At 34.9% G+C, this 16,073-nt stretch overlaps 2 protein-coding genes across 2 annotated transcripts in view; one reads left to right on the top strand and one right to left on the bottom strand.

Annotated features, from left to right (window-relative positions):
- The window catches only part of MYO16 (myosin XVI), a 727,392-nt gene that overhangs the window by 683,841 nt on the left and 27,478 nt on the right, over positions 1 to 16,073 (bottom strand). The window lies entirely within an intron of this gene.
- Positions 11,922 to 15,548, top strand: LOC130455847 (serine/threonine-protein kinase H2-like). The gene has a single exon (XM_056807534.1). It carries the CDS (start codon positions 12,036 to 12,038, stop codon positions 13,050 to 13,052), a length of 1,017 nt encoding a protein of 338 aa, XP_056663512.1. The 5' UTR covers positions 11,922 to 12,035; the 3' UTR covers positions 13,053 to 15,548.

The following is a 16,073-nucleotide window of genomic DNA, read 5'->3' as shown; positions in this document are numbered from 1 at the left end:
TAAAGATGTTTCTTTAATTTACAATAGGAAAACAAAATTATTTTTTTCCTTTTCTATAGACTATGAATGTAGAATATGTATGTGTTTGTATACACAGAGATGAATTTGAAACCTATTTTAGAAATATGAAGTAAACATTCATATAATTCTCCCAATTCCTCAACTAAAAGTCTTAGGAAAGCTGGACTTAACTTTTGATAATATTTTATTCATATTTTTAATTTCAAATCAAGACAGACAAGAATTAATAAAGCAGAATCAAAAGACTGACAAAATAGAAGAAAACATAAAATATCTCATTGAGAAGACGACAGATCAAGAAAACAGCAAGGAAAGGCAATTTGAGAATGATTGGTCTATCTGAAAATCCAGAAATAAACAGAAATATTGACATCATACTACAAGAAATTATCCAAGAAAACTGCCCTGAGGTTCTTGAACAAGGAGGCAAAATAGACATTGAAAGAGTTCATAGAACACCCTCTATACTAAATCCCCAAAAGACAACTCCCAGGAATGTAACTGACAAATTCCAAAGCTTTCAAGCTAAGGAGAAAATTCTACAAGAAGCCAAAAAGACACAATTCAGATACCAAGTATCAGCAATCAGGATCACACAAGACCTGGCAGCTTCCACACTAAAGGACTGCAAGGCATAGAACATGATACTCAGAAAGGCAAGAGAACTGGGTCTTCAACCAAGAATCACTTATCCATCAAAACTGACTATATACTTCCAGGGGAAAGTATGGGCATTCAACAAAATAGAATATTTCTAAAGTATTTGTAAAGAAAAGACCAGAACTAAGGGGAAAGTTTGATATCTAAACACAAAAATCAAGAGATACATGAAAAGGTAAATAAGAAAGAGAGGGGAAAGGGGAAAAAGTTTTTTTATTCAAACTTTCTTCTTTAAGGACTACAATTAGATCAAATTATATATATTAATATATAGGGAAAATGTTATTTGTAACTCAAATCAGGACTTAGGACCTATGAACATTAGCCCAGTATTGTTCTCTATAGGATAAATTGTCATTCTCCAAATAATTTCTAGAAATAGGTTGATTTTTATATAAATAATTTTATTAAAATTCAAAAGCATTGAAGTTACAGAGTATAACATGATTTTGAAAACAAACATCTGGCTATATTTCTGACTCCATGAAAGCAATACCACTTTCATTAGACATGGATAAAGGTTTCAGATATTTCTTTCTTTGTGGGCTTCCTCATGACACCTTTTGATCTAAAGGTTGGTAAATATGATCTTATCTTTCTAAGTAGGCCCATAAGACTGCAAGTTCAATGGCATGGCAGCAATATTTATTTATTCATTCCAGTAAGATTAGAGATGACAGATTTACTGTCCTGCCTGTTTAAAGAGAATAAGAAAATGTCAAAGGGTTTGGAGTTAGAAGGGAATTTAATCTTAGTTCCTCTTGGTCTTATAGCCATTAAATACACAAAAGACTTATTTACTGAAAGATAAGTTCACTGATTTTGCATGTACACTCCTGCCTCATTCTTTCAAAGAAAGGCAGACTATATATTTTCTTGTAGATCTGGGGTACCTTCAGGGGTTTGGGGCTATCACTTCTATCTCCTGTCATTAGCTAAATTCCTCACCACCTGTGTTCTCTTTGCACCTGTATTTCTCTTAATTATTAAGGGCTAGTGACTAGCATCAACAGTTTTATTTAATCACTTAACATCAGATTTCCTTTCCAAGGTGAAATTTACATGAAAAGACATAGCAAGAACATATATACAAATATTTTACTTACCACATTCCAAGCTATCTCTCTCCCCTGTAATCCTACCCTTTGGGGGACTAGGCTCAAAACCTTGCTAAGGTCCTCTATAGTATTGGTCCCACCAAGTTCACATATGGATATGGCACAACTTCTGGATCAACCTCTGTCTCAGGTACCATTGGGCTAGAGTATCAAAGGTCAATCTGAAAGGTTGCTCCTTACTCCATAGAGCATCAAGGTTGCAGTATTTGAAACTCTAGAATAAGAAGATGAAAAGGAGCCCTCTAGATATTTTGAAATTTCTAGGGCTGGACACTCCATAACATTAACTGCATGCCATAAGCAAAAAGTGGTCACTGAGATTCTCTATAACCAAATATAGCAAAGATAGTAGTTGAAGCAGTCAGACCTTTTAGCCTCCAGAGCCAAAGAGCTTCAACATATGGTGAGACAACTAGAACCAGTTATAAAATGTCTATACTCTTTCCAAGGTACTTCCCTTACATGTCGTCGCAATTTTCCCAGAAGCAGTTTATCATCATATTATACTAAACCATATTAAATTCTACCTTAGGTGAACTAAGATATTTATGTAACTTAGGTTACTATGTAAAGAATAAATGGCTATTTTACGATATCTTATATATTTCAATTCCCTTAATAATTTTCAAGAAGTGTGTTTGTGTGTGTGTATGTGTATATGGGGGTGGGTTGGTGAGTTCAGGAGCAAGAAGAAATACTTTATAAAATGTATATATTGGCTGTATCTAGTTTCAACATGTACTATCTTAATAAAAGTGAAAAATACTATCGATGCAAAGGACAACAAAAATTACTGGCTTGGAAATCAATATTGCAGAGAATTTGTAAATATGCATAGTTGAATCTGAATCATGAAAAATTCAATCTCTCTTTTCTCACAGTGGCCAAAATATTTGCTAAGAACTCTGAAGGCAAGAAAAATAGATGTAGAGGGAAAAGCTGGACAAAATATACCATAAATATTGATAGTAGAGATTCACAATCATATATATTAGAGATAAATTGTAACTGTTGAAAATCAGTTTAAATTTTTATGTGGGTTCATGATTATTATACACAGATACCTTATAGCTTCCATTATCATAGTAATAATTTGCTGCTACCTAAAATGGAAAAACTGATTTAAAGGTCATGTCATTTCTGCTTCTTAGAATAGAAAAGTATCTTAGATATTAAAGGTCTAATAAAGTTATTGTGCCTACATTATAAAAACAAATATTTCATTACAAAAGTCTTCTTTAAGCCAAAAGCTATTATTATATTCAAAATGTTCAACTCTATGCCTTCTTTAAGGACATATTTGTAAACAACTGTGTAGCAGGATCAATTCAAAACTAGCTAAAATTTCAATTTGGAAATGCAGTACTTGTATTTACAATATCCTATATCTAATATTGTATGAAATTGTGTAGTCCTTACAAACACTCCTTACATCTTTAAGGGATTCCAATGATTCTGAAAATCTAACATCAATAGCTAGAGTATTGTGGTTAGATTAGCAACTTTGTAAAGAATTTTTACAATGGTTTTGTTTATTTTCAAAGCTGTAGAGCAGAGAGGTGAGCTGAATATAGATTTATTTAATTTCACTTAATGAAATCTATTAATTGAAAATCTTCAAAAGAAAACAACAAAACTACTGGATTGATAGGTTCTTAGACTACTTGATCTATCACAGGCTGAGATGATTAGAAAATACATCTCGTAAATGGATGAAAGTTTAAAACATATTCCCAACACTTTCCCCCACCCATTTCTGTTGAACAGGAATTCTGAGCATGTTTCAATAACCATCCTCATATAAACTCTACTCCGGCACACTGTTCTTCAAAAGCCCTTAGATGTGACTGGACTGGTAAGCAGAAACTACAGTCAATTTCCAGTCAGATACCAAGGGAACAGTTACACTTTGGGGATGTTATTAATCAAATGTACTAGCTGTATAATAGACTGAATTAAATATCTCCTGCTGATTGAGTCATCCTATAAAACTTAAAATTTTTATAGCAATGATATTCTAAATCTATATTTATAAATATGGGAAAATATTCTAGTGATAGAATAAAAACAGTTAACCTGCCAGACTCAAATCAGGGAGAAACTTTTTTGCCTTCATAAGTCACTTCAAAGTCATGGATTCTACCATGAGAGGGGAATTCATTTTTCCTCACAGAAACACTTTTTTCATATGCACACACACATATATACACACATTAATAAGGAAATCAATAAAGTTATTTAAAAAGTTTAGAAAGTCCATCCTAAAAACATGAACATATGTTTCAACATAGACATATATGTGTATTATAGATCTATATGTATCCATACATATGTTTCTGTGTGTATCACAACAAAGATTTATTTGCTATTAATGTAGCCAAACATATAACCCTATCTTAAAAGCCCCACAGAGTATCCTTGAATTTCTAGCATAACAGCCTCTTTAAGTTGGTTAGTATAAGAGAAGTAAAGAAAATAATGATAAAAAACAATTATATTCATATTTCACTCTCATACTATGGCAACCGTCTGACAGTATATTTCAAACGATACTTTGTGATGGATTCAACCACAATGGAGTCTGAATCTCCAGGATGGGTGAGATGAGGGATTTAATTATGGACCAGTCTATATAACAGGGGATTCAAATAGTCTGCAAAAGTTTATGGAATTTGGAATGGGGGTGAGGAAGAGCAATTTTCAACTAATGATGAAAATGAGTGCGTTTATAAGATATGGGAGAGATAGGTTGAAAACCAGACTGGACACAATACTGCCTACTGCAGCGAGAAGGTGAAGACATTAACAAGCCATCTACAGTGCACTTGTAGCTACTTCCCACGCCTGGAGGGCGCAACTACTTCAATTTCACTTCTTAGGATTTCTAGCTTATTTTGAAATGAAGCTAAACCACTTCCCTCTCCAAAGAGCTTTTCCTGGTGTCCTCCACCCCAACTTGGAGTTTCTTTCCCAATTTATGCATTTTTTCTTGTATTAGCTATGAATTTGTCTGTGTATACATTTTCTTCCTCAAAAGAATCCAAGTTCTATGGAGGCAAGGATTAGTTCACTTAGTGTTCACTTTTTATATATTGACTACATACAAGTATATACTTTTTGTATACCTAGTGGCCAGCTCATGGTCTTGTATACCTTATATACTTAATAAATAATGTTTTATTTATGATATTCATTTAACATGCATTTGTCAATTAAGAGGTGAACCAAAAAAGGCAATACCATGATGGAGCTACAATATTCATTCAGTCACACAGTTTTGATCAATTTAATGGAGTCTCTGTTTATTTTGGCTTTATGTGTGTACATGTGGGTGAATTTAATGTTATAGGAGAAAACTTATAATTTGTTTTTATAGCATAAGAGAAGAAGAGATATCTTGGGTTCCTCCTTGCTTGTGGGAAAATTGAAATTAATTAAAGAGATAAGTCTCATAAGATAACCAAGATTCAGTCCCTCTCCTCTTCCTCCCTAGCATCAAAATCCAGGGATATATGCTTCCACATAGGTTGAAAGGATAGTGGGGCAGTGACTCCAGAGATTAGCCTACCCCATCTTCCACATTCTCAGGAAAAATGAAGGGGAGGAGAAGTCACGGAACAGACTATGGAGGTACAAATCTTTGAGGGATTTCCTGACCTCGCACAATTGCACCTATAGTAGACAGTCCTGTGTTGCCTCATTACCCTCCAACTTAATTTTTCCAAAAAACAAGAATTCCCCGTTCTGGCTTTCCAGTAAGCAAGCAAAAGCATATCTGAATGTAACATATTTCAGTAGCATATTTTTGCATGGCCTTGTAAAAGAGAAGTTTTTGACATGGTTGATGACAAGAACACAAATAACTATAATTCCCTAGACCTCAAGGTTTTTACATTCCAGCAGAGTAAGAAGCTTAGCCTAATTGGAACTCTGTGAGTAGACCAGTGTATTCACCAAGAAATAAATTCCACTGGGGTAGGGCAAATTTACTAGGTGAAATCGTCCTATGCCAGCACTCAGGGCATAATAGAAATTACATTTTCTTAGGGCAGCAATAACCTTTATTGGCTTATATGTCCTTCTGACAGTCTGGTGAAGGCTACAGGCCTCTTCTTATAATGTTTATATGTACATAAAATAATAAATGCATAGGATTAAAGGGAAAAACAATTATGAAAAAATGCTTTTATCAAAATAAGATTCAGTAAAAGATTTATAGATTTCCAATAACAAACAAACAAACAGACAAAAAGAGTCAGATGGGTGGCTCAATGGATTGAGAGCCAGGTCTAGAGATAGGAGGTCCTGGGTTCATATTTGCTCTCAGACACTTCCTAGCTATATGACCCTGGGCAAGTCATTTAAACCCCACTGCCTAGTCCTTACGACTCTTCTGCCTTATAATCAATAAACAGTATTGATTCTAAGACAGAAGGTAAGTGTTTAAAAATAAATAATAAAAACTTTTAATTAAAAAATTTTTTAAAAAAGACAAAAATAAACCAAAAAATTAGGAAGAAATAATTGAGAACACCAAGTATATTATTTAATTTGTGGTCTGTCCTTTAGGAATTAAATGTCTATTATTCAATAAGGTCTTCTGTCTGGGAAGATCATCCTTCACTATAATGATCATCCCTAAGACAAATATATATGGATATAGTTTAAATACTGTTTAAACAAACTACATGGCAAGTACATAGGTGAGTCTATGTATATGCAACACCCACACTTGCAGAAAACTGAGTCACAGCCCAACTTGAGATATCATTTGTCTGTAAGAAGAAGCTGCAGTTCATAGGTAGCAAGTTACCTCTATTAAAGCAAGAGGCAGGTCTGATTTGCTTACACCATTTCTTAGAAAAAACAACAGCAACATGTCAGCATCTTTTCGCGTGCTTTTATTATTGCCAGCTCAAAGTTAATGACATCAGGGCAAAACAAGGACCTTCCAAAGCTGATATATATGTATGTATATATCAGCATAGACTCCCAGGGACATCAAATGCCCTGAGCTGCCTTTTCAAAAGACTAAATGGATTGGATACCCCAGATTTTGAATGCCTTGGAATTCTTTTTTTCCTTAAAAAACAAATTTTTGTTTTTTATATTTATTTTTATTTTTAAATTCTCTTCTCCCCTGCGATCCTCTCCTATCCATTGAAAAGGTAAAAAAAAAAGTCATTACAAATATGTATAGTCATTCCAAGGAACTTTCCATATTATCTGTCTTTATGAAAAAAGAAAGAAAAAGGAAAAAAATGTGCTTCCGTGTTCATGCTTAAGCCCATCACGCATCTATCTGGAAGTGGATAATATGTTTTATGATGACTCTTTAGAATTGGTGGATCTGGGGGCAGCTGGGTAACTCAGTGGATTGAGAGCCAGGCATAGAGATGGAAGGTGCTAGGTTCAAATCTGACCTCAAACACTTCCCAGTCGTGTGACCCTGGGCAAGTCACTGAACCCCCTTGCCTAGCCCTTACCACTCTTCTGCCTTGGAACCAATACATAATATTTTTTCTAAGACAGAAGGTAAAAATATCTTAAGGGAGGAGAGGGATAAATACAGATAAGAGTTTAAAAAAAAAAAAGAATTGGTGGATCTTTATGATAAGTGTTTACCGAATCTTTCAAACTTGATTATTTTTATAATGGTTAAAATATACAGTAATGCTGATTAAAAATATATATTCTGAAAGTTTGTCAAAGTTGATTTGCACTGGAATTCTTAAAATTAACTATACTCAAAAAACTTCAATCAATTACAGGTTAAAGGCAATAATGGATAACTTAAAAATAGAACTTAAAATTTGGAAGACATGAATATCACCTCTGCCATGTGAATTAATTTATTGTGCCTGCATTTATTCCTCTCCTTCCTTAAAATATTTTTAAAATCATTTATTAGCCATTTAATATAGGTAGCTTCCTACTCTACCAACCTAGTAACATTGATTACTGAATAGTCATGAACTTTCTCTATTGGGATTCATTGGCTTTTTCTCTGCTATCAGCCTACTTAATCTTTCTGTAGCATTAAATTCTGTTGACCCTTCTATTTTTTTTCTTGATATTTCTGTCTTGGATTAAAAAAAATAAACTTTCCTGATTCTTTTCATATTTATCATCTTATTTTCCTTTTATACGTAATTAATATCTTCCCCTTCTTATGATACCTTCTTAATTAATTATTCCTCAATATTCTAAAATTTGAAATATCTCTAGCTTATACTTCCTCTATTAACATTTGATCCAATCTAACTGCTTTCCCAATCTTATTTTTTCAGTGTCATTTTTCTCCTTTATATCCACTTCTTGGAATACAGTGAGAGAGTCCAAGTTTGATAATGCTTCAGCTCCTGATTTTTTGAAAGAGAGTTTAACTAAAATAACCTTCATAGATATTTTCTATTTTTCTTTTGTTTGTTGTTGTGGGGTTTGTTTTTTTCTTATTATTTTAAGCTTTATAAACATCAGATGAGTTTGCTTTTTCTTTGCCTGGGTATTTTACCAAGTTCTCTTTAAGATAGTTTCCACCTTAATTATGGGCAATGGGGCAATTCTGTTCATAATCTTACATCTTATTTCACATGTTTTTATGGATTCTAAACAAGTGTTTCTTTTGGTTGCCATCTCTCTGTCCTTGACAAGCAAGCCAAATGTTTGCCAACTAATATACTTACCTTCTTTTGTTGTGGCAGTTGATTGACACTGGTTAAAATTCAGCATGAAATGGTTACATATTGTGTATATTCCCGTTTTTATATCCATTATCCATTTTTCATTTGAAGAAGGAATGATAAAGTTGTTTCAGTTCCATGTCATAACTTTTTCTAATTTTCATCAGTGGCCTGACTCTCCACAGAAAGCTGATTCAGCAAAGAATTCTGAATCAGTAATAAGAGATTCATTGTATATAAAAAATAATTTATTTTATTCATTGCTCTACATGCTTATAAATTATTATTAAATTAATATTAATTTAAATAATACTGTGGTGTTAGCATGTGTATTTACAAACTCATGTAGTCCTGGAAAATTAAGTTAACAATTTTTTTAAATGAGAAAAATTAATATTAAATGTTATAGTTCTTTCAACTAAATCATAAAAACATAATAGTTACTCAGTTTGAGGTCATTGCATTGTTTTTTATTCTTGGTTTTTATTAATTTCTATTATAAAATTATTTTTATTAAAGATTTTTTTGTTTTTTATTCACTTTTTCCCACATATCAATCCTTCTTGACAAAATGAAGGTGACAGGAAACTCTTCAAAAAGACAATGTACCAATTTTGTGAGTGTCAATTTTTTAAAAAGACATACAAATAATGAAAGAGAAAACTTTAATAAATACGAGTACATGAGAGAGGTTGAGTCAAGATGGTGGCATAGAGGCAGCAAAAGTTCAGACCTCTGAAAACCCTTCAATACCAATTACAAACTAAATGCTCCTAGAGGACTGAAAATTAAACCTAACAGCAAGACAGAGCCAAGGAACTCTCCTGCTGGAATAAACTTAAAAGGTACAACCCCAAAAGCCAGAATTCGAAAACACTCAGGTCTAAGGGGAAGAAAGAAGGAAGGTTCCAGGACCCCTACCCCACCTAGAGCACTAAGCCTCCAACAGCAGCTGGAACCTCTGGGCCGGCAAGGGTACTGGTCAGGAAGTAGTGCCTCATGGACAAAGCTGTGTCAGGCCCAGAGAGTCAAACACAAAGGTTGGGGAAGCAGTTAGAGAAGTACAGAGTACAGAGAGGACAGCCAAGTTTCAGCAGTGGATACACTCCATATCCCTCCCCTCCTTCTTGAGGTTTTGGCCTCAGGGCACATCCAGCTCAACCCAGATGGAATTAATCCCATTAAACCCTTCAGAGGGCAGGGAAGCTCAAACTCCAACACCCCTTCCACACAGACAGAGCTGAGAGATATCCTGACAAAGCTGCAAGTTGGGAGACTGACAGAAACCCCCCCAAAAAACTGAGAGGAGCAAGAGCACAGACAACTGAAGGGAGCAAAGAAGGAGTAAATATGAGCGAACAACAAAAAAAGAAAAAAGAAATTACAATCCACAGCTTCTAAACAGGCAGTGAACAAAGAGCAAATAGAACAGAGAAGGATGAGGGAACACCAAGCAAAAAAAAAAAAGCCTCAGCAAATTGGATTCAGGCTCTGGAACAATTCAAAACACAATTAAGAGAGGATGAAGGCAACTGGGAAAAGAACTTTAAAAGTAAGATAACTCATCTGGAAACAGAAGCACTTGTTCTAAAACAAGAAAAATAGTGTCTTGAAACCCAAAATTAACCAACTGGAAAATGAAGCAAAGGAAATGAAAGATGACCGCCAAAGAAAATCAGACCAGAAGGTGAAGGATGACCAAAAAGCCAGGGATGAAATCCAGTATTTAAAATCCAGGATACAACAACTAGAAACAAGGAACTTCACAAGGCATCAGGTCACTATAAAACAAAATCAAAAGAATGAAAAAATTGAGGAAAACAAGAAGCACCTCATTCACAAAGCAGAAGATTTAGAAAATTGTTCTGGGAGAGACAACTTAAGAATCATTGGTATACCAAAAGACCATGACAAAATAAAAATCCCGGACATCATACTACTTGAAATTATCCAAGAAAACTGCTGCAATATTATAGAGTAAGAGGGAAAAGTGGAGATTGAAAAAATCCACAGATTGCCTTCTGTACTTAATCCCCAACTGACAACACCTAGGAATGTTATAGACAAATTCAAGAACTATCAGACCAAGGAAAAAAATATTACAAGCTGCTAAGAAGAAGTCATTCAGATACCATGGAACCAAAGTGGGAATAACACAGAATCTGGCTGCATCTACACTGAAGGACCAAAAGGCGTGGAATATGATATTCCAGAAAGCAAGGGAACTAGTTCTACAACCAAGAATCAATTACACAGCAAAACTGACTATATTCTTACAGGGGAAAGTATGGTCATTTAACAAAATAGAAGAATTCCAAACATCTGTAAAGACAAGACCAGAGCTGAACAGAAAATTTGATGCCCAAGCACAGAACTCAAGAGAATCATCAAAAGGCAATTAGGAAAGAGGGAAAAAAGAAAAAACAAACAAACAAAAAAAACTTTTTCAAGAGACCCAATAAGTTAAAATTATATGTATCCCTATAAGAAAAGAGGTCATTGTTAACTCTTAAAAATTGTTATTATCACCTGGGCAGCTAGAAGAATTACACTTAGAGGGAATAGTGACAAACTTTATAGGATGAAATGCCAAGACATAAATATATATATTTAGCTATATGTATACAAAAATACATGTGTGTGTGTGCATATATATACATATATATATTATATAGATATATAAAACTAGAGCTAAAATAGAGGTTAACACTAAAAGAAATGGGAAAAGAAACAATACAGTGTAAATTTATATGTCACAAAGAAGTTCATGGCAAGAGTAGGGAGAACATATATACAGTGGAAAGGTAAAGAGGTTGAAGGTAGGAAATACTCAATTCTTACATGCATTGAAATTGACCCAAAGAGGGAAGAGCAATCCAATCCATTGGGGCAGAGAATTGATTTGCACCCTAGAGGGAAGTTGAAGGGTAACAAACAGACCAGTGGGGAGGGAAGCAGTACAAGGGAAGGAGAGGGTAGGGGGTAGTTTTAAAAAGACTTCAAAGAAAATAAGGGGGGAATAAGAAGGGAGGAGGTATAAAGGGAAATAAAATAATGTTGGGAACTAGAGGGACTGATTAAAAACAAAACATTGGCATAGAAGGAAATAGTAAAAGAAGAAAAGGCAGGACTAGAAATAGAAATCAAAATGCTGGGAAATACACAGCTGGAAATTATAACTCAGAAGTTGAATGGAATGAACTCACCCATAAAACTCAAGTGAATACTACAGTGGATTAGATTTCAGAACCCTACCATACATTGTCTACAAGAAACACACATATGGAAGGTAGATACAAATAGGGTGAAAGTAAGAGGATGGAGCCAAATATATTGGGCATCAACTGATAAAAAGAAGGCAGGAGCCACAGTCATGATATCTGAAAAAGCCAAAATAAAAATAGATCTCATTAAAAGAGATAGGGGCTTCCACCTGAGCTGGGGCAAGGGAGTGGGGAAAGGAAGCTATGGTCCGCTGCAGGCAGAACAGTGGGAGACTGGGCACAGGGGGCAGCAGGTACCTCCCGAAGCGGCGGTAGAGGCGGTTCAGAAAATGCAGGTGGCCAGATACCGGGCCAAGTTCGACCCCCGGGTCACAGCCAGATATACCATCCAGGCTCTCATTGGAAGAGGCCGTTTCAGCAAGGTTGTGAGAGTGGAACAGAGAGTCACAAAGAAGCCCTTTGCCATCAAAATGGTAGAGACCAGCCTGAAAGAAGGCAGAGAAGCTTGTGAATCTGAACTGAGCATCCTCCGGCGAGTCAGCCACTGCAATATTGTCCAGCTTATTGAGATCTTTGAAGCCCAGGATCGAGTTTACATAGTGATGGAATTGGCTACAGGAGGAGAACTCTTTGATCGAATTATTGCCCAGGGAACATTCACAGAGAGGGATGCCGTCATCATCCTCAAGATGGTTGTTGATGGGGTGAGGTATCTGCACAGTCTACAAATAACTCACCGAGACCTGAAACCCGAAAATCTCTTGTACTATCACCCAGGGGCAGAATCGAAGATCTTAATCACAGATTTTGGATTGTCCAGCTCCGGTCACAAAAATGGCAACTGGTCCATGAGTACTCTGTGCGGCACGCCAGAGTACATCGCCCCAGAAATTCTATCCAGGAAACCATACACAAATGCAGTGGATATGTGGGCTCTTGGAGTAATAGCATACGTTTTACTGAGTGGATCCCTGCCATTTGAGGATGAAAATCCCATGAGACTTTATAAGAAGATTCTAAAGGGGAAATACAGCTACAAGGGAGAACCTTGGCCAAATGTTTCCAACTTAGCAAAGGACTTTATAGATAGACTATTGACATTGGATTCCGGTCATTGCATGTCAGCTGGGCAGGCTCTGAATCACCCTTGGGTAATGACCATGGCTATAACCTCTCCCATGAAGAATCTTCAAAGATCCATCTCCTGGAACTTGATGCTTAGGACATCACCCCATTCTCAGGGCTCCAGATCATCACGGACCTCTGAGTCTTGTCATTCGAATGGATCAAAACACACGTGGAGAAAGAAACGGGTGAATAAGTCTGGAACAATGAGCCTTGGATGAACAAGGACCTCCGTTAGACATATTTTCTCACATATTAGTTCATATTTTAACTCTACACTTGGGGCTCATTTGGAGTATTATAATGAGTAGCCATTACATGGGCTTAGTTTAAATAAGACTTACTCTGCCCTCTTCCCTCTAGTGTTAGTATTAAAATTCTCTGGAGACTGTATATTAATTTATAACTATTTATTAGATGGTGAAAGCAGGTTATCGAGAGGAAAGGCTCATAATCACATGGCCAGTTGCTTAGCTAACCTGAACTCAGGCCACTTACTACATGCCACATTCACTCCCACTGCTTCCTAGCCAAAAGAGCACAAACTTCCTTCATTCATAACTTATAACCACAGTGACATCGCTTTTTCTGGGTCTCCCTGGTTGGACAGACTTGACCTCCTTCCTGGTAAGAGGCCAGTCTTCCAGACACTAGACGTCATGTGGGACAAAAGGCAAGCATCTTCCAAAACACCAGGAATCAAGAGGCTTTTTTCTTGTACAGATAGATATTCCTCAGACCTCAAGTTCCCAACCTAATCAAGAGGAGGGGTAAGACCAAAATGGATTTTCAAAACTTTCCTTTTAGAAAAGAAAGAAGGGCTATAGATTTATGCTAAAATCACACAGCAGAGAAATGGAAGATGACTAGGATTGAATCAATCAGTAGCTGGCAGGAAGGATTGAAGTGAATGATGTCATTACAAAAGGTATAAATAAAACATATTTAAAAAGAAACAAACTGAGGGTCAGATAGGTAGCACAGTAGTTAGGGAACCAGGCCTAGAGTTGGGAGGACCTGGATTCAAAACTGATCTCTGACACTTCCTAGCTGTCCAACCCTGGGAAAATCAATTAACCCTGATTTCCTAGCCCTTGCCATTCTTCTGTTTTCAGATTGGTACTAAAATAGAAGGTAAGAGTTTGGGTTTTTAAAAAAAAAATAGACTTTTAGTCACTCATTAAACTTCTCACTCATTCCTCTTTTATCCATCCTTTTCCTCAAAGTAAGTGCTATGTATTACCATAGAAGGAACAGACAGTCTGAATGCAGATTGAAATGTACCATTCTTCATTTTATTTCCTCCATGAATTTTTTTTAGTATAAGCAATATATCTTATTTCACATGACAAATATGGAAATACATATTATATGATAATATATGTACAACTATATATCATCTGCTTTCTTGAGGAAGGAGGGGAAGGAGAGGGAGAAACAGAACATGGATTAGGAAGTGTCAGAAAACAAATATTAAAATTTGTTTCAACATATTAAAAAAATCCATTGTTTCGCACCAAAAAAGAGAAAGAAATCAGATTAACAACAAAAGATATAGTGAGTGCTATGAAGGCATTTATATGTATATGTGTATGTATATATATACATACATATACCCACCCAAACACAAACACACACACACACACATAAAGGCACCCTAATAAAATGACTTTTTATATGATCTATCTTACTGAATAGAGAGAATAAGGCTGATTATTAGATAATATAGACATTCACCCTTCTTGGAGCTGATTTCTTTCATATCTGAAAAATATTTATTTTTTTAAAGTACTGCTATAAAAGATTTACTCAAATAAGTGGAAACTATATTCAGATGATATATAACATGAATTGGATTGATTAAATAGAATAATGTGGTTTTCGGGATAATAAACAAGGGAGGAGTCAATGGAATGTAATCTTTTTAATCCAGTAACACTGACTTCCTTGTGTTTACTTAACAAGATATTCATCTCTGCCCTGAGCATTTTCTATGGTTGTCCTCCATGCCTGGAATATTCTCCCTCCTCATCTTCACCTCTGGCTTGCCTGTTTCCTTTAAGTCCCAGCCAAAATCCTACCTTCTTGCCAAACCCTCTTAATTCTAGTGTCTTCTTGTTTTTGAATATTTGTACACATAGATTGTTTGTGTGTATTTGTTTGCATGACTTCTCTCTTTAGATTGTGAGCTCTGATGGGACAGAGATTGTCTTTTGTCTCTCTTTGTGACCTCAGGGCTTTGCACAATGCCTGATACATAGTAGGTTCTTAACAAATTTTAATAAGTAGATAGAATAACAACCTCTCAGAGTTTAAATCAATGTCGTAAGGTTATAAAATTATAGACAGTTTGCAATTTGCTTTAGTAGGAGTTTCTATTTCAAGTGAGATTTCTCACACCAATAGACTCATGAAAACAAAAAAAATTACATATTTCATAACTATTAGCAACAATAAAAACATTTAGAAAAATGCAAAAAATTATGTGCAAAACCACAAATAACATTGTTTACAATTAATTTAGAAATATGTGAATTACATGTGTACTAATATAAACATCCTCTGCTTTTGAGTTCCCTTTTGATTTGTTTTGACATTTTTTTCTCCTGATTTTGTGGCTGTTATTTTTTAATATAGTCATAATATATATTATTCCTATTCTCTTTTCTTTTTGCCTCTACATATATTTTCCAATTATTTGTCATTTAAAAAATTTTTAAATAAACATTATTTTTATTTGGTCAATTTCAAACATTAAAAAAAAAGAGATAGGGAATGTAATTACATCCTGATAAAAGGCAGTATGGACAATGAGGAAATATCAGTACTCAACATATATGCACCAAATGCCATAGCATTCAAATTTATAAAGGAGAAACTAGTGGAGCTCAAGGATAAAATAGATAGAAAAACTATACTAGTGTGAGATCTGAAACTTTCTCTATCAGAACTAGATAAATCAAACCAAAAAATAAATAAGAAAGAGGTAAGAGAAGTGAATGAAATCTTAGAGAAATTAGACTTAGTAGAAATGTGAAGAAAAAAATAGGGACAAAAAGGAATACACCTTTTTTTCAGCAGCACATGGTATATTCACAAATATTGACCATGTATTAGGACATAAAAACATTGCAAACAAATTCAAAAGAGCAGAAATAATAAATGCAACCTTCTTAGATCACAATGCAATGAAAATAATAGTTAGTAAGGGTACATGGGGAGGTAAGTTCGAAATTAATTGA

This window comes from Monodelphis domestica, chromosome 8 (assembly GCF_027887165.1).
Source record: "Monodelphis domestica isolate mMonDom1 chromosome 8, mMonDom1.pri, whole genome shotgun sequence".
In the NCBI taxonomy this organism is placed as follows: domain Eukaryota; kingdom Metazoa; phylum Chordata; class Mammalia; order Didelphimorphia; family Didelphidae; genus Monodelphis; species Monodelphis domestica.
The sequence above is the reverse complement of the archived record's forward strand: the minus strand, read 5'-3'. Positions and strand labels throughout refer to the sequence as shown.

Coding starts and splice junctions, on each gene's coding strand:
- LOC130455847 (XM_056807534.1), top strand. CDS start 12,036: ATGCAGGTGGCCAGATACCGGGCCAAGTTCGACCCCCGGGTCACAGCC.